Below are 24,433 nucleotides of genomic sequence, written 5' to 3'. Positions count from 1 at the left end.
GCAGATCTTGGGTAAAGTCAAAGCAGGCCTTATGAATCAAGAAAAAAATGCTTTCTCTGTTGTATCTCTCTTATTTGGAGGGAGTGGCTGAAGGTAATATTTTCTTTCCTCTGAATGGTATGCATGAATTGTTCCGAAACAGTTATGCCACAGTATAAGCTTACACTGAACTATTTTATTCTTATTATTATTATTTTTAAATAGTTTTCAGGTTATTCTGAGGTAAATGTATTTGCAGTTATAAAAGTGGTTGGAGTGTTAAAAATGTGCAGAAATATAAAGCAAAGTATAAAGAAATCCTGATTTTTTTATATGAATTTCTTAAAAATGAAGTAAATTGAATTAGATCCTGACTTTTTGTAGTTTTAATATTTGTTCTTCCTGCATACTTATTTCCTCAACCAAAGTACTGGCCATGTCATCTTGCAGTTGGTAACTACTGTGACATCCAGAGAAACTTTTCAAAAAGTTACCAGTCCTGAAGCATAAATTGCATGATACAAATAACCATTTTTGCCAAGTGTCTAAATTCTAATAATCCAGAATGAAAGAGCCAAGAGTTCCCTTTGAACCTGTGTTCTTTGGAGTTCAATCATCGATACTAGGCAAGACTCACTGCTCTTTTCCTATCCATACAAAATTGTAGTGGTTTGAATTATATCCTCTTTTTACAGTATTTCTGAAGCATAAACAAGAGCAGATTTAAATAAAAGCAAGTTTCTGAGAGAAATGAATGTCAACCACCAAAAACACTTGGACCACAAAAAGAATGTATCTGGAAGGAACATTTTTTTCCAGAATACTGTACTGAAAGCCAATAAAGAGACAAAAATGTTAAATAATCAGATCCCAAAGGAGCAGTATTTAATTTCGAAAGGGATATATGATGCCTGGAAAAGCTGTGAAAATATGTTTACTAATAAATATTTTAAATCATAAGTTTTAGGGAGATAATAGGCATAATAATGATAGGTAACCTATAACTTACAATAACGTGCTTTACTAGTAGAAAATCTTGTAAATCTGTCCTTGTGATGAACAGCAGCACTTACTCAGACTAAAAATAATAGCAGGACCATGTATTTTGGATCCCAGGAGACTATTGGTGTTTTTGTAGACAGCAGACAGGAGAAAAAGGCATTTTGTCCTTTTTACCCCAAGTAATCCCAATGGAAAATTAAACATGTGCTATGAATTGATATCAGCTCATGCCAGGTTACCTCCCGAAAGAGAGCTGCTGCAAACCCTGTTGCTACGTTTCTTGGACAGCAGCTTGACGGCCTGTGTGCATGATGGATATTTTACGCTGCAGGCTACTGTGGAACACTGCGCTACTGTCTGCCCCTCGGAGGCTGCTCGGAAGGGCTGCCACACATACCTGCAAGCAGCAATCACTTTAACCCTACGGAGAATCTGCAGATTAAAAATACTACTTAAATAACGTCTGTGTGCGCGTGTGTGTGCCTGGGAAAACCGCGCTGGTTTTGTTTTTTGAGATTTAATACTGTGTAACAGGGCAGTTTCTTTTGTCTTGCTATAGATTCCTGCTGGACACAAGAGAAAAAATATTAAGCAATATATTAGCAAGAAATATTTAGAGAAACCACGAACCCTTTTTTAATGGACCACCCTATCCAGTTTCTGTTCTTTTAAGGAAGTTTTTCCTATTCGTGACTCATTTCACTCTTTGGCTAACATCAAGGGAAATGGAATAACGATTAAGCAAAGGAATGCATGTTTTTTTTTCTGGTTTTGTCCTTTTTTTCAAAACTTTTATGAATTTTCTGTATAACCTTGTGTAAATATATATGGATATAGAAGCTTGACAACTGTGACAAGGTACAAAGTACACTGCTGATACTTGCTTCTTAGCAATTTTTAAAAAATGTTCCTTCTGGTTCTACAAGCTCATGTTAGGCTGGATACTCCAGACTTGCTATTCAGTTAAAATGACATGCTCCAGGCAGCCAATTACACAGAACTGTTAAGTGAAATTAATGAGATCACCCCTAGATTACACTTTGTGTTTTATTTTCATTTTATAGGTCTGTATGAGCTGCTGGCTGCATTGCCAGCCCAGCTGCAGCCACATGTGGACAGCCAGGAAGACCTGACCTTCCTCTGGGATATGTTTGGTGAAAAAAGCCTTCATTCACTGGTGAAGGTAAACCACATTTAAGTCAGATTTGCTTCAAGAAGAGCGTATGAAAAAATGTTTTGAGCGCCATCTAGTAAACCAGTGATCAAACTGTTGCTCAGTGAAAACAAAACAGCCTTGTTTTAACTCTGTTTCTGTCAGGGGTGGAAGTTGTTAAATAAGATTCTACCAAAAATACATAGATGATTTCATTTAAGAGTGATGTTTTGGCAGTATAATGCTAATGCAGCAAGCATATGTTGTTTGCCCTTGTTTAGAAAAATAGAGTACGAAATAGTAGCGGGAAATCTGAGACTTCTTTATGGTCAACATTCAAGACCTGGAGTTTAGCTTAAATAAATAAATGTTCACAGCAAAAATTAGAAGGAATATATTTTCTGAGGTCAAATATGGCAACAGTTCAGTAGCCACATTAATTTAAAATAATTTCCTTTAACAAAGTCAACTGAAATTCTAGTAAGCTGTTTCTCTTACTGGCTTGCCTCCATTGAAAATTGTGTTTTGCACATAAATATGTTGGACTAAAGTATGACCTAAAATAAGTTTGGAAGAATACTTGAGTAAGTGTCCTGCTATGAAAATGATCAGCAACAAGAAATCAAAGCATGCCATGGGAGTATGCAGAGCAACCCCGATAATGTTAAAATTGCTTATAGCAGAAAAATGGGACCAATCAGCTGGTTAAAAATGTTCCACTCCTACAAAATGGTAAGTATGTCGTGAGCCTCTAGCACAGAGCTATTTCAAGCTGTAAGAAAATTCTGAGGTCTCAGAAGAGTCGGTAGGTGGTAGTAACCCATGCCATGAATATACCCAGACTTGCACATCATTCAGCAGAATTTGTTACAGTTGTCAGTCATAGGTCTAGAGGAGGTTTAGAACTGAAGGACCTGAGATATTTTGATGTAGATTTTAAGTCACCTTTTCCCCTTCTTTCAACCATCTTATTCTGGGAAAACACAATTTTGTTGATATATGGCCAAAATGATTTTCAAATTAGCTGAGAATTTATATATAAAAATAAACACAAGTACTCTCTGGTAGTAGATACATAAACACCAAAAACAGAGGAACAGTGCTTGTCAATACTTATTTACCTGAAGCAATTCATCGAAGTTTCTGAAGTGCAGTGATTCCCAGCGATTCCTTACTGCTTTATGTTAGCTGTCTGTTCAGGCTGCTGCTAAGATCGCTAGAAGGTGAATACCAGTTGGTGTTTCTAATATAGGTTGACATTAGCATGAATCTAAGTAAAATGTTACATCCACAGCTAAACTAGTTTTATTTCTGGGTTAGGAATTAAAGAAGAAGGCTGGCTAGAAAATGAGTAGGGATCTATGAAACATTGAGTTTTCAACATTTGTTCTTAGACTGAGACAAAAACTAAACCTTTTCAAACTCTCTTTACTCTCTTGCTCCTTTTTCCCCATCCCCCCAAACCAAAAAGGTAACAGGCCAGTAACTAGTTTACTCACCTTGAATGTATTCTCACTTTGGCAGAGCAAGCGCTCCTACTGGCTCATGCAGTTGTGTGCCCTTGTTATTGTGCTGTTTGTTGTTGCAGGCAAAGTGGATTGCTCTTTCTGATTTTGACAAGAAATTTCAGGAAAAAGATTTCTTGAGAAAGAAAGTTTTTAAGATCAATGAACGGTCACTTTGTTGCAGTTGCAACAAGAAGTCACTGAAATATTCCAACCATCTTTATTATTTATCTGGTAGATTTTAGGTGCGAGCTTTAAGCATATGTGTAACTTTGAACCTGTGAGCAGTTCTGTTAAGGTTCTATTGAGTCTCAGCCTATTCTAAAATAGACTTAATTCTTGAAACTGTATCTTTAGTGTTTGCTGGTTGCACTTTTTCTTTACCACACCATACTAATATCATTCAGAAGACAGTGTCTTTGAATGGTAAGATCCGAATTGAGCCTATTATGAGCATCCAGACTGACACAGGGCTTTCTCAGGCTCTAGAACCTCACCCTTGGATTTCTCTGTTATTCTGGTGTGGAAGATGGGACATGAACAGCTTTCAAAAGGTTACCTAGTTCACGTCCCTGCCCCAAGACAGGGTTAACTGTATCTGAAGCTAATGATATTTGCTTGACCTTTAACACATTTTTAAAGGATTATTCAGTATCCTTTCAAGTTTCAGAGAAGTCAATCCATAGATTTTTTTGAGGTCAAGTGTAAGAGCAGAAGTAAGAATCCTGTCTGCCATAACTTTTCCCTGTTATAAGGCTTCAGAAGTGCCAAGTCTTTCTTTCTGGGTTTTGGTGACTTACTTGAAAGGCCATTTTTCATAGCAATAGTTTCTTAAAATCAACTGTATTTTCAAAGACAAATGTTTTTAATTCTTCAGGCAGAGAATGGTGACAGATATTTTGTAATAGAAAGAAGCACTAGCTTAGAGCCAAGCATGTTTCGATTCTGGTATGTGTGGGTTTTAAACTTCATAGATTAGAAGAAAAGGAAAATTGGTATACAACTAATTATGCGCTAGTAATTCTCTGTTTAAGATAAACACACTGCTTAATAAAAATTTCTAAACCGATCTTCTTACCTTAGCTGATTCATAGTTGCAAATATTAAAGAGGCACTTTCAAAGAGCTGTTTTTCTAAGTTTATAAAAGGGATAAAACGCTCCAAATTATGTGAACGTTTTAATTATAAAATGAACTTTCTACTTTTTGTACAGATACTGTATGTTTTAATGGATATTTTATAATCACAGTGTTTTCTTTATAGTTGTATGCTATGGCATATGATTTGCTACTCTGGCTCTCTTAATATTAAAAAAAAAAAAAGGCCAAAAAACTTGACTTGGAGTTCTCTTCATTCAGTATTGTTGGATAGAAATCTCTTTGTGAACTTGGATCAGCATGAGCTATTCTAAGAAGTCAGAAATGGAAAAGTTGTATTAGATCATCCAGTCCATTCCCCTGCAAATACTGGATTGTTCCCTATGGTGAATTCCTATTGTATAAGTAAAACCAGCAAAAACTGATGCAACTGTTTTTGCTTTCCTTATTTTCAATACAGGAATCTGTTGAATAGCTTTTAGTTTACAAAGTATGGAGAAGAGGGAACCCACAACCATTGTTGACAGTTTGGAAGAGAAAACTGGCTCTGGACAGTGAATGTTTAAAGTTTGTCTCTGCTTCGCTCCATTTGTTACTTCCTTGTCTTATTACCTGACTCTTTTAAGTTCTACCAAAAATCTTCAACCTTCCATTTCTTTTTATGTGGAGAGACCCTAGTAATTGTGCAGAAATTTATAGAAGAGGACAATGAAGAGATGATCCTCAGGGTAATTATGAATACTAACCTAGCCGAAGCCTGAGATAGTACACATGTACACTGGTTGGACATTTTTTAGAGGAACAGAAGGGATAAATACAGATCTGTTCTAATTATTCTTTTAGCTTACTTTTAGAGGAGCTTCAAAAATTTCTGTGTGTGCTTGCTTGCACAAGTGCCCTGGATACATGTTTAACTGTCTACTTTGCTCCAAGACAAAGTTTTTACTTGCTCTATAGCCTTAAACAACTCTGGTTGTGTATATAATGCTCAAGCATTGAGTAAGCTTATCTGTTGGGCTCCTACCTAATTATTTCATAACCAATTACAGTTTACTGATTGGTTTTGGCCAGTCCAGAAAATGCATGGTTCTTCCATCAGTACTGCACATCTCATTATGGAAATAAAGCAGCAGCAAGTTCTATTGCTATTCCTCTTGATAGGGAAGAGCCATACACTGTGCATCCAAAAAACAACATGTGGCACTGGAAAAGAAAGTGCCTAGTGCAAAAAGTAAGTAATATTTGCTGAATCTAGTCCGATTTCATTATAATTGCATAATAACTGGCCCTGCAGACTGTAGTTTGTGCTAAATTTTCTATTGGTTTCACTTGGCTTGAAGTTTTGAGAACATTATTCTGTATATGCTAATGTTTGTCCATGCAGATGACTAACAACATTTTCTAAGTAACCTAATCTTCAAGAATAATAATCAAGGGTGTATCCTCATGTATTTGCTTTGGCATCTTCATTCAATTATATGATCACTTAGCCCAAATTTTGCTATCAGTGTTGTGTAGAAATATTGGAAATTTTTGGTGTGAAGATTTGAGATAAAAATGTGGACATTTCCAGCCTGACATTGGTAATGAGAAAAATAAAGATAGCATTTACAAAAAATAAGTTGACTAGAGCAAAGCAAAAGGGATTGATTTGACACATGCTTACAATGATAAAATCAACAATCTGCAGATCGTGTGCTAAACTTTCAGTCTAGACTGGTACAAGCCTAGTTTATAGGCAAGTTTATATATGCTCTTTCAGTTTTTTACTCAGATCTTTATGCACAAACACCACAAAAAAAACCACAAACATTTAATTTGTAGAATAAATGAGTCTGCATCTACAGCACAGCATTCAGGCAATCTCAACAAGTTTTCATGGCCTGTTTTATGTTAGAAGTTAGACTAATTCGTAACTGTCCAACCTTTCCTCTGGAAAGAGTTACACAGCTTATTCTGGGACACGTGAAGGGGTCTTATGGTGCAGCGTCGCCTATCCTGCAATGTGTCAGGCATTCTGCAACCAGCATCCAGGTAGGTGCTGCACAGGTCGTGGGCAGTCACCTCCCGTGTCACGCACCAGCTGGGGAATGATCCTGCCTGGGCCTGTGCTCAAGTATCCCCGCATTTGGATGTCCCTCAGGAAATAATGTAGTGGAAACACTTAAGACTATATGAATTGTTCTGATAAGTCATGTGTGACAACTCATTGTGCTGAACCAGATGATGATGATGTTGACTGCTTCTGTATTTCAAGTTAGAAACTATTAATGAAATATTTTTGCTGAACACACAGAAGTTGTCTACTTTGTGATTGCTATGTTCTTCGTGTATGCTTTCTGTAGATCTAATATTTACACAGTCTTCATAATTTATTGTTGGAAAACTCTGTTTCTGCAGGTCACAAATACTCTTTTTTTCTGTTAAGCACTGTGTTATATAGAAGGTGGAGAGAGCAGGGTCTGTTCCTGAGGGACTTTGACTGCTAGTATGTTTGCACTGTTAAGAGGATGGTGAAAGAAAGGGTTTCTGATCTCAGGGCAGCCATAAACAACTACCCCGGGAGGAGCTTCAAGGGCTCTGTGTTGTCCAAGAGCAGCAAGCCTGGAAAATGCAATAGAAGAGAGAAAGTGTGGGTCAGTATGTGAGACTGGGAACTGGTGGACTAGGGGTGGCACCTAACCTCAGATTGAGTGAGTGGATTTTGATTTTGGGGAAAGGGTTGTAGAATTGGAGAGTTGTATAGACAACCCTGGAGTGGGAGGAATTATTGAAACTGATAGCTCATTCACTAAAATGTTGCTTTGATACTCAGAGTCCTTCTGGTTCTTTACTGCTGGGTTCTCAGCCATGTTTATTTTTAAAAAGCTGTGCCTCCCAGGTGAGGGAATAGGCTGCAGTTCTGTAAATTCCTGTGCAGGTCTGAAGTGCTGTTTGCTTTGGAGATGGGAAAAAATGAAGAAAAAGGCCATGTGAGTAAGCATTTACCGCGTGGCCATCTGGAGGAGGAGGTGTGAGTGTGGTGGCTGGCAGCTGGTAACAATTCATGGCCAGTGAAAAACACTTGCTCAGTAAGCTTAAAGGAGAATCGGGCACGATTGCTTCATACGTTAGAGTTTACATCTTTCTGTCAGGGAGAGTGTGCGAAGCTACCGAAGGCAGGTGTTCTGAATACAGCTATCACCCTGGCGCTGCAGGCTGTCCAGGCAATGCACTCATGAGGTCAATTGTACATAGGTAAAAAGTTTTACCATTTTTGGCAAGGGGATAAGAAGTTTACTGCAGTTTAATTCTTTAATATTTTTGTACTAGATAATAGGTGACAGTTATTTGTCATTAAAATCTGTTCCTTAAAATCCAGATCATCACAGATCTAGGAAACCTTAACTTTGTGAAGATGTATTCGTTGTGCTGTGAACTGTTAAGGGTCTTGTTGAAAGAGGTGTGATACAGCCTTGCCTATTGGAAAAATACGTAATATGGGATGTCTTCAGCCCTAGAGAAGTATCTATCAGTTATATATAAATGGACAGTACTAGGATCCTGAATCTACGAAGACGTACTAAAGCTGTGTGGAGAAAATTTAAGGCCTTTCCTTTTTTTTTCCCTCATACTTTTAAGAGGAAGCTCGATATCAGGCTTATTTTTGAAATTTTCTTTTTGGGTTGTATGTGTAGAATATATATGGAGGAGTGGCAGAATTTCAGTGGTCTTATCTGGAGTATTTGTGGGTGATGGTGTAATTTGTATACTGAAACATAAACTTGGCCACATGCTCCTGCTTTCTGAAGATGAAAGATAATGAAAAAAGAAGACTGTGTAAGAAAATGACTGACAACAGTTTGCATTTGTATTGGGAGTAATTACTACTGAAACATTGACTAGCTTTGCTTCCATAATGACTATCACTTTCAAGAAAAGTGGCACGTAAGGTGTTATTCCTTATGAAATATCACATTAATTTCAAGTATTACTTCTGAAGCCAAAGTGATTTTTTTGAGGCTTGTTGAATAGCCAGCAACTGAAATCTGTGAGTAGAGAGATCACTCTTAGCTGGAGGGAATCAGCTGCCTTTAAACTTAATTTCCATGGGAACAGTGACCATTTTAGTCAAAATAAGTTAATTGAAGTTTTATAGAAAATACTGCAGGATCTTTACTTTACTCAGATTGACATTGTTTCCATGGAAACATTAGGGAAAAGGAGCTGGCAGCCAGGCATTGAGCAGAAGCTTGCCTCTGATATTGAGATTTGGGGGTGATGTGTATGTTGAACCCTTTCACCTGTTTGTGCTCTCATTATATAAAAGTGTAGTACATCAGGTGAAAGCAAAAATAACCGAAATAAAAATAGATCTCTGTTTTAAATCATAGCTAAAACCCCAGGCTTTTCACATGTTGTAACATGTAACAGCGTGTTTCTTCCCTGATTAAAGACAAAGTTGTTTTGCAGTGTGTGTTCATCACACATACCTGCCCATGCTCATTTGTGCCTTTAATAAAGTGAAAAACTGTATCTCCAGTTTATTGAAAAAGTGGTCAGGCATATCTTTGGAGGATATAAATTGTTTGTGATAAAATGCACATCCAGTTAGTGCCAAATGGATGTATAAGTGCACTTGTAAAATATGGATCATATGTGATGATGCAACTAGAAGTATTTGTGTTATATATGTATCTAGCAGATGGTTTACTAGCAAATAAACTGCATAAATCCTGGTTTGTCCTGAAATGTATTAAATAGGTTCTACTATGGTAAATTCTTGTTTGTATTTTTTTAATATGTTTTCATTTTGTACTTCTTAGGAGAAGTTTGGGCTAGATATCTACTATTAGCTTTTTTGTCCAAAATTTTGAAGCTTGGTATCTCCAGGGTCTTGCAGTTTCTACATCAGAGCTGCTAATATGTTTAATAGTAAAGACTTACTAATTTTTGTCTAGATTTTTATAAGGAAGTCCTGTTCTGTCATCATCTCTTTCTTTCAGCCCAGTTTGTTGTTAATAATAAAAAATCCAAGATCAGTTTCCAAAGTAGCAATTAAGTTGGCTTGTTGACAGTTTAATCTCATAGAGTGGTAGAAGTTGAGTTAGATAATAGAGTCTCTACAGGTATGGTGTACCAACAAACCTTTGAAAAGAAAAATAAAACAAATAAGCTTATTAAATAAGAGACGTGAAATGTTGGTCTATGACTATTACTTGAAACTAGTGAATTAATCAGTGCTTTGGAATGTGAAAAAGCTTTTGTTTAGGTTAAAATCCAGACGGAGGCATTTTTTTTTGGATCAGTAGTAATTGATTTAAAGTTTCTGCTGGGAAACCTCCAAAGAGTAGCAGAAATCCAGCCAAAAGTGGGCATTAAGAAGTAAATCTAAATCCTTCTGAGATAAATAGTTTGTAATTTCAGTGTTACAGAGGGGGCAATATACCGACCTGGTGACAAAACTTGTGCAGCAGTTGGAAGAGAAGTTTTAGAACCCAAATCTGTGTTCATACCCAGATTTTTATTTTTATTTTTATTTTTTTTTTGTCTTATGAAGGTTGTACAGTATGTATTTAACCAAAGTGATACATTTTTTGTGTATGGTACTGAGGCCAAAGAAAGGCCTCTTAAGCTGCTTGATAATAAGTCTGATACATCCAAGACATGCAAGGATAATGTCATTTTAAACTGTTTTTCTACAGTGTTCTTTTTCTCTGGACCAGAAGTCATTTTTGTGGTGGACAAGGAAAATTATGTCCTACAGGAGGACATGTGAGGGATTGTTTTAAAAATTGTTTTATTACTGTCTTGGACTATTTTCATTTTAAGAACAGAAAGTCTTTACTACCCAAACCAGCCTCTGCACTGCAAAACCATTGTAACAGCTAAGAAGGAGGGGATCTCAGCTATAAAATAGTTTTGAAACATGGAAATTAATATAAGACTGAATAAGAATGCATGTTAAAGAGGTGCCATCCCTGTTTTTCCTACCAGCATGTTTTGTTAATGCTTAGGTTTATCCTTCTTTCTTTCTTTACAAATCTTGGTTATATCCTTTCTCCAGCTAATCCTCTTGAAGTCAATTTGTAATGCTCAGTAATATGTGTAGTCTCCTTTTTCTGTTCCCTGTGGCTTGCTTTCTTCTGTGACCTCTTAAGCACAATTTTTTTATATTTTTCAGTCTTCTATACTGTGATTCTTCTTCTGTTTTTGGAGCATGGGAAGAAGAGAGCAAAGTAGTATGCCACATGTGCACTACTGCTTTAACTTTGCAGATAGCATTGTTAAAAATAGCAGTTTTCTTAACCGCAGTTTGTTTTTCTAATAGTCATTTCTGTGTATCTTTGTAGAAGCCAGTGTTCACTTTGCAGGTGTGGTGATGTTAGTGGAAGTTCACTTCAGACATAAGTCACATTTAGTTGAAAGCTACAACATGTGAGCACTTACCGTATTTGTGCTATCCATGTGGTGCCCAGTCACTGCAGAGTATCCAACGAGGTGCTGGAGGAATGAGATTAAAAAAAAAAAAGTGTGTGTGGGGGGGCTTACTTGTCTGTGCAAATCAAGGATGAGTAATTTACAATTACTATAACTTGACCATGCCTTCAATGCAATAGCAAAACCGTAATGTACGGCTTCACTTTGACACAGCAGTCTTCGCTGTGGTGACGCATTTGTTTCCGTGCTGCGGAGAGAAGTGTTTCACACCTTCTTGCTCCAGCTGAGCTGCCCTAAGGTATGTATGATGGAAGACTGAGTGCCTGGCCATACCTTGCCTATTCTGTCCTAGGTATGTTTGCTATTCCTGTCCTACAGTGACAGTTTCAAAAACATTCAATTGTCTAAAGTTAGAGCTGTCTTGAATTTGTTTTTAAGAAACACTGATGCTTCAGAGTGGGCTATTTAGAGTTGCACATGCATGTATTATGTTCGTATACCCAGTTTTTCCTCAGCCATGTTTCTTATTTAGGCGATAAGGGCCCTTACATTTTTTATCACGTCCTAGTATTTTTCACAATGTCCTTTTTATAAAAAGGGATTAAGATGACATATTTTCATTTCCCATAACTGGTGATGATTGAAAGATTTCACTCAAAGTCACAAAGCAAATTTTGGGGCAGTTTTTAGAGTGCAGACTTCATCTCCAATAGTGAGTAGTTTTACAAGTGCTTTTTCAGTGCCATTTGATGGTAGATCTTCGTTCATTTTATGGTTTTAGTGTTGACACAGACATTTTGGGTTCATTTACTTACTGTGCCACATCTGTTTCTCATCTACTAAATGAGAATGGCACTAACTCCTTGCCTCTTAGAGGTGTTAAGACAGTAAGTGTATAAAAGATGATAGATTTGTATGCTATGCTAATATGGGCCATATAAGTTTCTAGGGCAAAAGATCTCTCGTCTAGTTCACATGTAACAAAATAGAATAACTCAGTTTTAGGTGACTGAACAAAGTTCTATAAAGCTCCTCAGTGCTGTAGTTCAAGGGAGTTGCCAAATCCAGCATACTCCAGTTTGTACGGATTCCTCTTTCCCAATGCAGGAGCCCAGTCCAATGCTCTCTAAGATCGAGGAGGTCTCTCAGTCCCTGTCCGATGGATGTGGCTGCTGTAGATTACACTTGCAGGTTCAGCCAGCAGTGAGGCTGAGCACCCGTTCAACTAATGTGGCTGGCCTCAAAGGCTACCACAGACAGAGTGGTGCCTTTACCAGCACCCACGTAAACACCAACAGCACTCTCATAAACAAAAATACAGGTGAGTCTGGTCCTGTTCCTCCTCTCCAGCTCATCAGGATTGAAGTGAACACACACACTCTCTCTCTCTCTCTCTCTCTCTCTCTCTCTCTCTCTCTCTCTCTCTCGAGTCACAAGCACACCCACATTCACAGATCCCTCAGATATCAGCACAGGCTCTAAATCCATCTAATATCCGTGCCTGGATGCTGGACCCTTTACCCAGCCACTGGCTCACCTTGAGTCCTTCCAGGTGCAGGTCTCCTCTTACTTGCTGGCTGGTCCAGCTTAAGGTTTGCTAGCAAATTACACACACATGCGCACACACACACCCTTACCTACACACACACACACAATTAAATTCACTAGGGAAATATAAAAACATCCTGTTCTCTTCAGTTGCTGGCACTTAGATCTCTCACACATACACAAGCACCCACCAGTTGGATCCTACCAATGTTAACTGATGCAAAGGAATAAAACAGTAATCCATTTTGACTAGTGAATTCGAGTTCTTAGTCTTATTTTAATTTTATTATCTGCACTTTCATTCACTGTACTAGGTGCATCAGTACACGTGTTTTGATGCATCTGCTTGTCAGCAAGGAGATATTTTTATTTCAGAACTGTTTCTTCCAGAGAATGTGAAGCCAAGTAGACACTTCCTGCTCTTCCCTTCAATCCGAGGTTGTTTTTCCTCTTATTTTCGTCCTGTTCCCTTCCTCCTCTGTCCTGACTCCTGGAACTCTAAAGTGAAAGCCTTGTTCCCAAGAGGAGGAACTTCTGAGCCTTGGAGCCACTCATTCTTTTCTCCTCCAGTGGCTCAGGTACAGTATGACCCTTCCTGAAGGGCATTGTATTTACTGAGTGGTGGAGATGGTGGGGGGGACTTCTTATTTCGTCCACTGGAGAATAAATCTGTATTGTCTGCTGTATCTCTTTCTAACTTTTCCTGTTGACTTCTGAAAGAAATCACAACCTGCACAGCATGCATGCCAATGATATCACTTAATTCATAAACATGACTTTAGCTCAATTATATTGAAGTTTGAGTTAAAAAATGAAAAACTGCCAGCTGTAAATGCTAATGTTTATGTAGTGAATAGCTTCACTACTGCTTTACCTTTAATACAGATATACTTTTCATAAAGTATCTTGAATTTTAATGTCCTTTGTAAAATGGGTTTCATGGAAAAGAGCAATTTTTATTGAGATTTAATGATTAAATAACCCAGTAATGACACTACAGACGTACATAGCTTTAATCAGGATAAAACCATAAATCATAGTACAATTTTGAATTTCCAAGTGTTTCAAATATTCTAGGAAAACAGTAACCCATGGTTGTAATCATGTTAATCTGGTATCTGAAATAATAAGCTGTTCATATTGAAGTTTGGTATGTCATTAATGGCTGATTACAGATCATACCATAGCACATGCCAAGCAACAAGATATTTATAGTTGTGTGCCTATGCTCTTTCATCTCAAAACATCCTATTTTTGCCAATGTCTAACTAATTCTAACTAATAATCTGCCCAAGTTTTATTGCTGGCCTCTCTCAAAGGTGAAGTGATGTTTTCCTCTTCCTTCTCGCTTATCAGAGAACCAGTGACTAAGAGCTATGACTTGATCACATCTTCCTGGCTTCTGCTCTGCCTCTGGTCTTTCTGAGTGTGTGCATTGCTCTTTTAACCTATTAGAACTGGATCGGATCATTTTATATTTATTTTTATACTGCTAAATGAATTTGTAATCTATGCCAGTTCTTTAATTCCCTTTGTGATATGAGCTTTTGTCCTCCTTTTATTATTCCTCTTAAGTCTTTCATAACTATTCTATCATGGCTTCTCTGTGGGAATACTGTGCCAGTTTCCACTTATTTCAGTTTATCCACTGACTTTCCAAACCTTTAAAAAAATATAGGTAAGAATAACCTCTCATATGTAGAGATGGACGATCCAATAATGGATATAGTTAAGAGAATACTTCAGTGTATTTCACTTGAGCTGAGGGAATTAAATTGAGCTAAGCTAGATCAGCATTTGTACTTTCTTTTTCTGTCGCCTGTAAATTAACATCTTCACGTAGTATAGATGTAAATGTTTTGCCTTTTGTTTTTGTTAATGTTAAAACTTGCTTTACCCTTGAAGTGTCTATGGTATAGTATTGTAAATGATTACCTGATTTAATACTACTACTTTCTGATATTATTTAAATTTTTGCTGATTTTCAGCATGCATATGCAATGTAAATTAGGCTAGGTCATGCTCACTAACGCTTTGATTGCATCCTACTTGGAAAAAAAAAAAAGGCGGGGGGGGAGAAGGGAAGGGAGAGAGTTTCTGATTGAAAACTATCAGGAAATCTCTTGGCATTCCAGTACTTGATACTTTTTGTATCACTGGTCTGCATTTTCATAGATCCTTATTTCTTGAAAAATATAATTGCTAACCTTGTCCTTATATTCTATTTCATAATAGTAGGAGTGTCAATGCACTTCCACTATCTTTGTTTCTGTCCTGTCCTCTGTCATCAGGCAATTTCTGCTGTTATCTACCTGCTCTCCATAATTTAAAGATATGACATAGCTGTAATTTTGTACACCTCTAAAGAAAGGTGTTGTGTTACTGGCTCCAATATAAAAAGCAATTAATATATTTGGTTTTTTGAAGCTGCATGTAAAATGGGTTTGTGTATTTGGATGGTTTAACATGAAAGCCTGAAGTGCAATTATTTTTAAGAAAAAGTAAAATAACACTGTGCTGGAGTGATCAGAAAAGGAATGTAGAAGTGTCATGTGTGTCATCCAACAAATGATGGAGGAAATAGTGGGAATATAAATGGGGAGAGGAAAAGCTTTTCTTAGGAAAACAAGTTCATATTTTTATTAGCTTAGGTCTTATAGCCTTGATGCACAGATATAACAGAAGATTTTTCAAGCAGAGAAAGAATATTAAATCTCTTCTAAATTACTGCATTTTTTTTTTGTATTGTGTCGTCATTTTTCATATTTCTCTTTATCCCACAGCACACATTCCACTTCAGTATTGGTGTTTCTCCATCCTCTGCAGGGAAGGTTGAAAATTATTTGTATCCATTAAAATTATGGTAATTATCTCATTGTACTTCTTTGGGACATTTTACTCCTAACACATCTCTATCTTTTTAAATAAAATTCAGCTGCTGTCTTCATCTTTATTTTTATTATAAATCTTACTTGTTGATATTAACTCATTTATTAGAATCTCTTTATTTTCATTTCCATTTAGCTTGAATAAATTGTTTGTACCCTGACACCTGAGCATACTGTGCAGGCCTCATCTTCTTATGTTCTGGGACTTCTAAAGTACTTGTTACAAGCCTTCCATTGCTGGTTTTTATTGCTCTTAATTTTTTCCCATATTTACATATTTTCTCTATATTTCTCTATTTTTCTGAATTTTTACCACATTTAACATTTTTTCCCAGGAACAAAACCAATTTACTTTCACCTAGTGCCAAGTATAATAGGGAAGAACAGAAGATTGTCCTTGACTGTCCCTTATGGAGTGCCTCGTAGTTTCGCAGCAGATTTCTTAAGGGCCATTTAAGCAAGTGCTTAAGCAAGTCACACTTGTGACTTGTCCTAGTACTCGAAAGCACACATTTAATTTTCATGATAAATTGTTTGTGTTTTGTTTTTAACCTGGCCTGTAAGCAGGCACAGGGAGAAGGGAACAGCAGTGTTTTCGCTTACCTGTTGGTAGAGGCTGTTGGAGACTCTGCCTATCCTTTTGCAGTGTTGCACTGAAGTACCCCTATGTGCCGCTGCTTTTTATTTGCGAGGCTTTCTTGCTGCTGGTTGATTGGAGGGGGGGGGGGGCGGGCTACTGCTGTTGGCTGTTGCACTTAAATTCTGCAGCATTACTTACAACAGGACTTGAGTCTGTACAATTTTTAAGATAAAACTGACTAGAAAAGCAACTTGTAGATTTTATATTTGAGAAGTGGGATAGATAAGCATCATTAGTTTTTAGTATCTGTTTTTAATGTAGGTGACCTCTTTTAAATGAATTTCTTTGAAAATTTCAAAAGGATTTTATCTGTAATTTTATTAGTATTTTGGGTTATGATCCAGTGTTTGTGGCGTTTTGATCTGTTTTTAACAAAAGTTTTGTCTGCAGCATAAATTGTCATATTCTGTCAGTATAAATTAGCTATAAGCTCTGATAATGGAGGCCTTGGTATTCCTTATATAAAAGGATTTTTTTTTTCATTTTTTGCGTGTTTTGAAGTATCTTCTTTTAAAGATTGGAGGATTTTTCTTATGCTTTGTGATAGGGGAACGTAGGAATCAAAATATAAAATAGTAACTAAATTGTAATTGTGTTTTGCATGCGTATGAATGTGTAAACAATTTTTTTCTTCCTGTTAGTAAATTTTCACGTGTACATACATGCAGCTTGTACTGCCAGCATTTTTTCTTAAAATGTAATTAATAGAGTAACATAATCTTAATGTTATGAAATAAAACAAGAAAACTTTTTTTTAATTGAATTTTATTAATTACTGGACCTGTGCTGTATCATAACATGTTGTGCAGGATTTTAAAGAAAAATCTTACTAGTGAGCTACTTATTTCTCATATTGCATAGATTGTACAGACCCCACTAGATGGTGCTAATTGATAAATAAATATATAAATATATATATTTTATATATATATATATGTGCATATGTATATATATAAAATTCTGACTCAGTTGAAGGATATCTGTCCCTGTCTGTGATTAAAGTTTTCTAGGTTTTGGATGGGTTAATTCTGCATCACTGAACTGTACAGAAATGATCTCGTAAGTATAAGGAACTCGGTGAAGCTGAATTGTTTTGGAGCTAGGACTAACGTGCATTGAGCAGAGGACTGTAAGAATGGTGTTTACTATACTAAGCAGGAATAAACCAAACTCTCCAATATTTAAATTTAGTAGCTCTGCCTGAATAGAGAAAGTGAAAAAGCACAAGTCAATGCCAAGGTTTCGCAGTCTGTTTGCAGAGAATCCTAGGCTTTTTGTCTGTTTTCTTTGATTAATGTTTTAATCAGGATCTCTATATAATCTTAGCTATGTAGAGAATGGAGTTTGAGAATCTGTCTGACAGCTGGAAGAACAGCTTAGCATTCAGTCACATTGGACTGTTTACGTACTGAGCAGAGTTAAGAAAGGTCTTTCTTTTAGATTTATTTTGTTAAGCAAAGAATGGAAGTTATTTACTTCTGGTAAAATGATTGGAAATTATATTCTGTGTAATGACATATAAGTAAAGATCTCAATTCAAACTTGTGATGAGTGTTTAAAAATACTAGTAGGAGAAAAGATTGCAAAGCAAATTGTTTACAAGTAAAACATGCTTTTAGGCAAAAGAAAACCTTTTCGTGTTTATATAGCTTTCAGTGTTTTTTGAAGGAATGGACGAGGCCTTCATGAAGAAAAGTATTAAATACAGACACATATTTGTTTTATCTCTAGCATCTCAGTGAAATCTTGAACTTAGCCTTGAAAGAAAGGTGTTAGCAGTGAATTTGAAACAACCCGCTCTTACCATGCAGTGCTGCTTCCCGTTCTTTGCGCATTTCCAAAGATAGCTGTCATCTGTCAGTTATGGCTCACTTTATAGCTGCTTCTTCAAGTGCAGTTACTGGACAAAGTAGGACCATATAGGAGTTCGTTTAAAACATGTCATGATAGCTTCGTCACTTGGAAGAAGGTGCTGCTTTTGATTTTCTTGAGTTTTTTTTATTTTTTTCAAATGCTATCTCCATATTCTTGGCAAGTTACCTCTTCAGTCCTCTGACTCTGGGAATAATTTAACATGAATTAGTATTAACATTGGCACAGAAAGTATTGTAAATTTATGTTTGCATTCACTCTATGGCACTTTCTTTGGTAATCAACCTATCAGCAGTAGGAAATAATGGAATACTGGGTTTGTTTGTTTTTTTAATTTGCTGAATTAGATAATCAAATTTGAAAGCAAATCCTTCAATGTCCAGGATTGCTGTTTTCCTGCTCTCCCAGAAATAAGATTACATTGTTCCTGGGATATTTTGTGCTTAGAAGGACTTCAGATAATAATAGCTTCCAATGATAGCTTCCCTGTTGACAAGACCTTTTTGTTCTTTCCATTTTAGCTGCATTCAGTGTGTTTCTTTCCTTTTTTAGTTTATGATAAGTAGTGTCATTATTTTTCCTCTTTAAAAAGAGATCAAAAATTTCCTTTGAAATATTCAAATCCTTTTTTATTATAAGTTTGAGAATGGTTAGGTTATTCTGTATTAAAGGAAGTTGACCTTTCTAAAAGAAACCTCCCTTCCCCTCAAATTCATTAAAATCTTTAAAGACACAGCAAGAGTGCTTCTCACCTTGGGGCATATCAGAATAGTAATATTATACTTGTGCTATTAAAAAATAGTTTGTGATAAATCTAAGGAAACCTTTAAATTTCTTAAAATCTAGCAAATATCAAAACTCAAAGGTTTTTTTCAGTTCTACTGTGTTAATCTTAGTAATAATTCAAATTAGTTAGGCACATAGTCTGCAAGTGACTTGCCTTTGTTGCACTAACATGTAAAATGAGGTCATACCTAAAAAGAAGTATTAAGACTGTATTTAATGGGAAAAAAATGAAAGATTTCCTTAAAAAAAAAAAGAAAAGGAAAAAAAAGGGTTTTGTTGGAATGTGGGGTTGAAATACTGTAGACATATATATTTCTTTTTTTCTGTTCAATATAAGTTCATTAGTTTCTTGAATGAAATAACAGTTTTTCTCTAGTTTTGTGTTTAGAATCACTGTGAAAACATCAGCTGTTTGGTGGTTGCTGTAGGGATTATTTCCATCTGTATTAAATTACTTTCTGGGCAATTTTACTGAGTACTGTTTCTCAAAACTGAAGGGCTGCAGTGGAAATTGCGATGTCTTGCTTGCTTGCATGAAGAATTCCTTAAGTAAAAGTATATTTTAAAAGTAACTTTAAAAGACATGCTGTTTATAGGAGAATTATGTCAGAGAGCATAATGGAAAAACTCTAAACAGGAGGTAAAAAAGTCCACTGAGAAACAAACAAACCGGCGTAGAAAGAGGGCGACAGGGGCAAGGTCCTCGTACGGAAGAGAGGAGGTAAGGCATGGATTAGAAATCTTGGAAGAAAGAAATTATCTATACAGATACGGCTGAGAATCCCAGTAGAAATATGTATGTGTTGAGAAGTCTCGTTCTGATCGTTTCTACTCTGATATTTTCAGGAAGGGGGGAGTAACTTTAAGTACCTGTGGTAACGTAGCAGACGCGCCTGCTGTGGCTGTTGGAAGGACAGTCAGTACTGAGCTGGGAGATGGAGTTGCACAGGCTCCCCGATCTCTGCCCGAGCAGGCGGCCACCGGCCCCCGCCTCAGCTAGCCCTTTCCTCTCAGGGAGCACCGGGCACGTGCGAAGCAGTGAAGCACCCCCGGTTTTTTGATCGCCTCTTGAAGGTAGGCTTCCTTTCGTAGCCTGCAATAGGCAGCCTCTCTTCAGAAGCTAAATGGGGAATACTTCAATCTGTCAAAAATTTCTTCGTACAGTATTGCCACTTGGCACTTCCCTGTAAGCAAATCAGATCTTCGGATATTAAAGCCCAGATTCTTCTCCCCTGGGCTGTCTATGAATATATTTCCTGGGCTCCTTAAATCTTAAACAAAGAGGAAGTGACTTCCAGAATGAGGCTTGGGAAGCTGATGTTGCCTCCTCTTATTTTCTTGTCCTGTTTACGTACTTGAAAAATAATGGTGTCATTTCTGCAGCCTCTCCATTACGGAAAATGCTGTAATGCTAGCTGTCCAAGAGAGGCGGAAGTGTGAAGAGAACATTTCACTAGCAAGGTAGCTCCAGGTTCCACAGAAGCTAGGCAAGATTTCAGTTGATGGCTGGATTAATGCTATATAAAAGAAAAGCAGTGGTCAGCTGATGGAAATGTCAGAATCACATATGGAAAATATTGCTATGTGTTCATAAGTATCTCACTATCAGTAGTTAGAAGGCCAAAAATTTTAAGGTTACAATAATTTCTTTCTAATTAGAAGTCAGTTTAGTAGTTGTGCTTTGAAAATTAAGCTAGTCATTTTGTGGCCATAATTAGTCCTCATCTTCCTTTTAGATCTGATGATGAAACTGCTGCTTAGTTTCTTTGGTAATGTGCTCTGAAATCTTTTGGATAAAAATGATACCATAATCTTGAGTATTACCACCATTTTAATTTGTAATCTTTGTATATGACTTTGATAGATTTATTATACATGCGATCAATTTGCTAATTTTGCAGTACTGCACAGAAGTATCTCCTCGGATCATTCATGCACCATGAATGTAGAAAGCTAAATTATGTAGAGAAAGAGAGATGTAATTCATCTTTAATGAAAGATTTGGTCTCTTCCAGTGTGAATGTCAAATCCTAATCATTGCCTTAATGAAGGTAAGAGGGGGAAATAGGTGCTTGTGTGAGCCCACCCAAAATCCTGTGTTTCATTTAAATCTAAATCCTTCATTTAAAAAGCGGTGATTATTAAAATTATAGTAGATACTGGGGATGAGGGAGAGGATTGCCCATGAATGGGAGTATATAGACAGAAGGGTGAAAAGCAATAAATTTGAAAGAGCAGTTTATGAATTAGAATCCTAACTGAGTTCCCAGTGGCAATACTGCTTTTTTGAAAAATTTTCCTTAAATTTTTACTGAATTCAAGGGTTTTTTTAATATGGGTGAGGTATACTTTTGGAGAGGATGGTTGGTATACTTTTATTTTAGTAATTTCAAATTGGCAGTTGATAGGTTTACTGTTCAAATTTTGTTCCACTTGAAAATGTATTTCTGAATGGCAGTGCATTAAGATTCCAGGGACCTCTCAGCATCCATGGATTCCAGTTTGAAGACTGCTGGTTTCAAAGGAGAAAAGGGTTGATGGTGTTGTGTTCCCTTTTTTAACGATAAAAATAGATTTCTGTTTCAAGGACTTCATGTCCTTAGCTCAAACAAGAGGATAGCTTCATTCAAATTTGCCGTTTTTCTGATCCTCCTTCCTTTAGAAATGGGGTTAAAAGTACAGAAAAACAATTTTGGAAATACTGTATACAGTAGCTGTTTGGCTCTAAAGGGGCAGAAAAGTTTATTTTGGAGCAAATGCAACTTGTTTGGCTTTGGTCTGAACTTCCTCTGTCTACCTAGGGACCCTCTTCCTATAAGCAAAGTCATCAAAACTTTTTCTTATTACTAACAAAAAAAAAGTGCATTTGAATGAAGTCTGTGAAATCTCATAATAGCAGCTTTATTTTATTGTGTAAGGAACAATGAATTCAAAGTGAAAAGTGTTTCTTATAGAAAAATAAACATTTTAAGAAACTCTGCAAGGAATAAGTGGGGTGGTAGCCAGTATTTAATCTGTTCTGCTTAACCTTGCAAAAATAAAATATATTAGTCTCAGTCATGTTACCGTTTGCTTTCATATTCTTGAGACTATAATTTTCTTATTCTTGCGTCCTTTTTCTGTGATAACAGCTAAATAAAATAAACTTAGGTATTAAAATATAAAAATCTAGCTTTTAAAAATCAAGGAAGGAAAAAGAGCAGCATCTCACAAGATAAGCTATTAAGGGGTTAAAGCCACAAATAAAGAAATAGGTTAGAGTATTCTATTTGCAAATGGGAATGAATAAGGAAATGAAAAATGCACTTAATTGCTATTTTAACCTTTAACATTCTAGTGGTTTAAGATCCTACTTGAATAATAATAATCAGCTGCATAACACCTGGATGGGGTATCGTGGATTAGCGTTAGTTTTGCTACTGTAGTGATTATCAGTGGATTGCAAACAAAATGTGAGGCAGCAGTGAGAAAAAGACAGATGCCACCCAGGGATGTATAAACAGGAGAGATAATTTGGATTATTCCTTTTCCTTCATTCTAGATTAAATAAGGTCACTACTTAAATAGAAGTAGAATGTAGAAATTCCAGAAAGGAGCAGCTGAAATGGTCAGAGGTCTGGAAAACATGATCCATGAAGGAAGATTGAAAAAACTTGGGTTTAGCTTAAAGAGGACTTGGGAAAATACCTAAGATTTCATGTTGAAGAGGGTATTGCAAACACAAAGGGAATAATTTGTCCTCCCGGATGGGATGAGAAGCTAGGACATCAATTTACAGCAAAAGAAAAAGTTAGCTATTAGGAAAAATTTTCTAATGGTAAATACAGTTAAGATCTTTCAGAGCAGACATCATTAGCAAACACAAAGCTGTTAGGTACAACTGATCTCAAAGTAGTTGTATGAATTTTTATGACCCCTTGAGATTCCCTCTGGTCCTGTTTTTTGTTAGAGTACTTCCATTGTAGGATAAGCAAATGACAATACCTGTCCTCAGACTTGTAAATCAAGCTTATGATTAACTGCATAAATGAATTGCACTGCAGATCAGTTTATAGGGTATGTAACTAGAGCTTTATATGTGCTGCTGTGTGCCCGTGTGTTTTCTCTCGATTTTAAATTTTCTTGGCTAGGAACAACATTAAAAAGGAAAAGTAGTACTATAGACAGTGCCCTTAGGAATTCTTTCTGAAGCATATTTTCATCATCATCATCATCTTCCTCAGATGCCCACTGCTTATCAAGGTCAATCAAGAGTGAAGGACAAAAAAATGAGGCATGGTGTTAAATGATTGATGAGGAAACTCTGAAACCACAAACCAAAAAAAAAGCCATGGATAGTGGGATTTTGCTGTACAACTCACTGCAATGTGTGTCAGTATCTTTTATTTTGAGGAATTGCTGATTAGACTATAGAGACTAGTTACTTGGCTGGAATGACAGCTCACATGGCCTGATTTTTAGCAAGGTTCTTTGTTGTCCTTAAGAACAGTACATCGCATGATTTTGCCAATTGAAAGTTGCTCTCTCCTCCCATGAGCTTGCTTTCTTTCATTTCTAGCATGTCGTGTTTCTGTTATTGGCTTTAACAGAATCTAATTTATCATAATCACATGATATTTGCGGTCACTGTTAACTGGGTACTCGTCACATCGGCACTGTCACGCATACAAGCGCTCCGTAATCAAGTTCTTTTTGAATCAAAGGCAATAATTCTTGAGCATGTAAGTTGAAACTGTGACCTCTCCAGCCAACACAGCTGATTTGCATTGTTGCCACCTCATTTAAAAAAAATCACTCCAATAACTTTATAAACCTGTAGATAATGCACGGTGTATAGTTTTTTCAAAATGTAACCTGACAAGAAAAATGCCATTAAATATGATTTCTTGTAACTCTGTTAGCATGTTTAGTAACTTAGACTATTACTGTAGATTATGCATATTTTGAAAATTTATTTCTGAAACTTCAATGCATGTTTTAAAATTCCTGGAGTTCATATGTTTAGAATATAGGTCATTCTGGATGCTGGGTGAAACACACAATTTAAGTGTCATCCAAGACAAACCTGGATGCTTTGCAACCTTATCTTTAAGGACTGGATGGATGCTCAGATGCTAGTTTACCTTCTCTTAACACAAGAGGTGTGTTGCAAAGTTAGGAGATTTACTAATGAGTAGATACATACAGAAATCACAGAAATGCTTATTTGTTTTGTTTTGTCCTTGAAAGAGTATCTCCCAWCAGAAGATTATTTGAAGGAAAAGTCATGACCAGCTCTGGAGGTAGTCACTCTCCTCCAGTGCTGCCACTCTCAATCCAACAACATGCAGTAAGAAATAACATGCTAAGCAAAAAAACACTTTGGGAACTCGTATTGGCATGGAAGTCTACAGAGTGACTGGTTTGTTACCTATCCGTGTGGGTGTTGTTCAGGGGAACTTGTTTTTAGTCCAATATCAAGACAGAGATGCTTGGACAAATGAAAAATTTCTATTCCTGAGTAAATTTGGTACCAACTTAAAAAAATAATTTTTGAATAGTCA

At 36.5% G+C, this 24,433-nt stretch overlaps 1 protein-coding gene across 7 annotated transcripts in view; it reads left to right on the top strand.

Moving 5' to 3' along the window:
• Nucleotides 1-24,433, top strand: part of MPP7 (membrane palmitoylated protein 7) — a 165,049-nt gene that overhangs the window by 56,955 nt on the left and 83,661 nt on the right. For 4 of the 7 annotated variants that reach the window (XM_026083530.1, XM_026083528.1, XM_026083527.1 and 1 more), the window contains one exon: nt 2,046-2,164. In XM_026083530.1, the coding sequence (XP_025939315.1) occupies nt 2,046-2,164 (119 nt within the window). Of the gene's footprint in view, nt 1-2,045; nt 2,165-11,369; nt 11,455-12,263; nt 12,478-13,094; nt 13,283-15,487; nt 15,568-24,433 lie in introns of those variants that run through there. The other 3 variants (XM_026083531.1, XM_026083532.1, XM_026083533.1) reach the window with 3 other exon arrangements.

This window comes from Apteryx rowi, unplaced genomic scaffold (assembly GCF_003343035.1).
Source record: "Apteryx rowi isolate R43461 unplaced genomic scaffold, aptRow1 scaffold_606, whole genome shotgun sequence".
Taxonomy (NCBI): Eukaryota; Metazoa; Chordata; class Aves; order Apterygiformes; family Apterygidae; genus Apteryx; species Apteryx rowi.
This window is presented reverse-complemented; position numbering and strand designations above follow the sequence as displayed.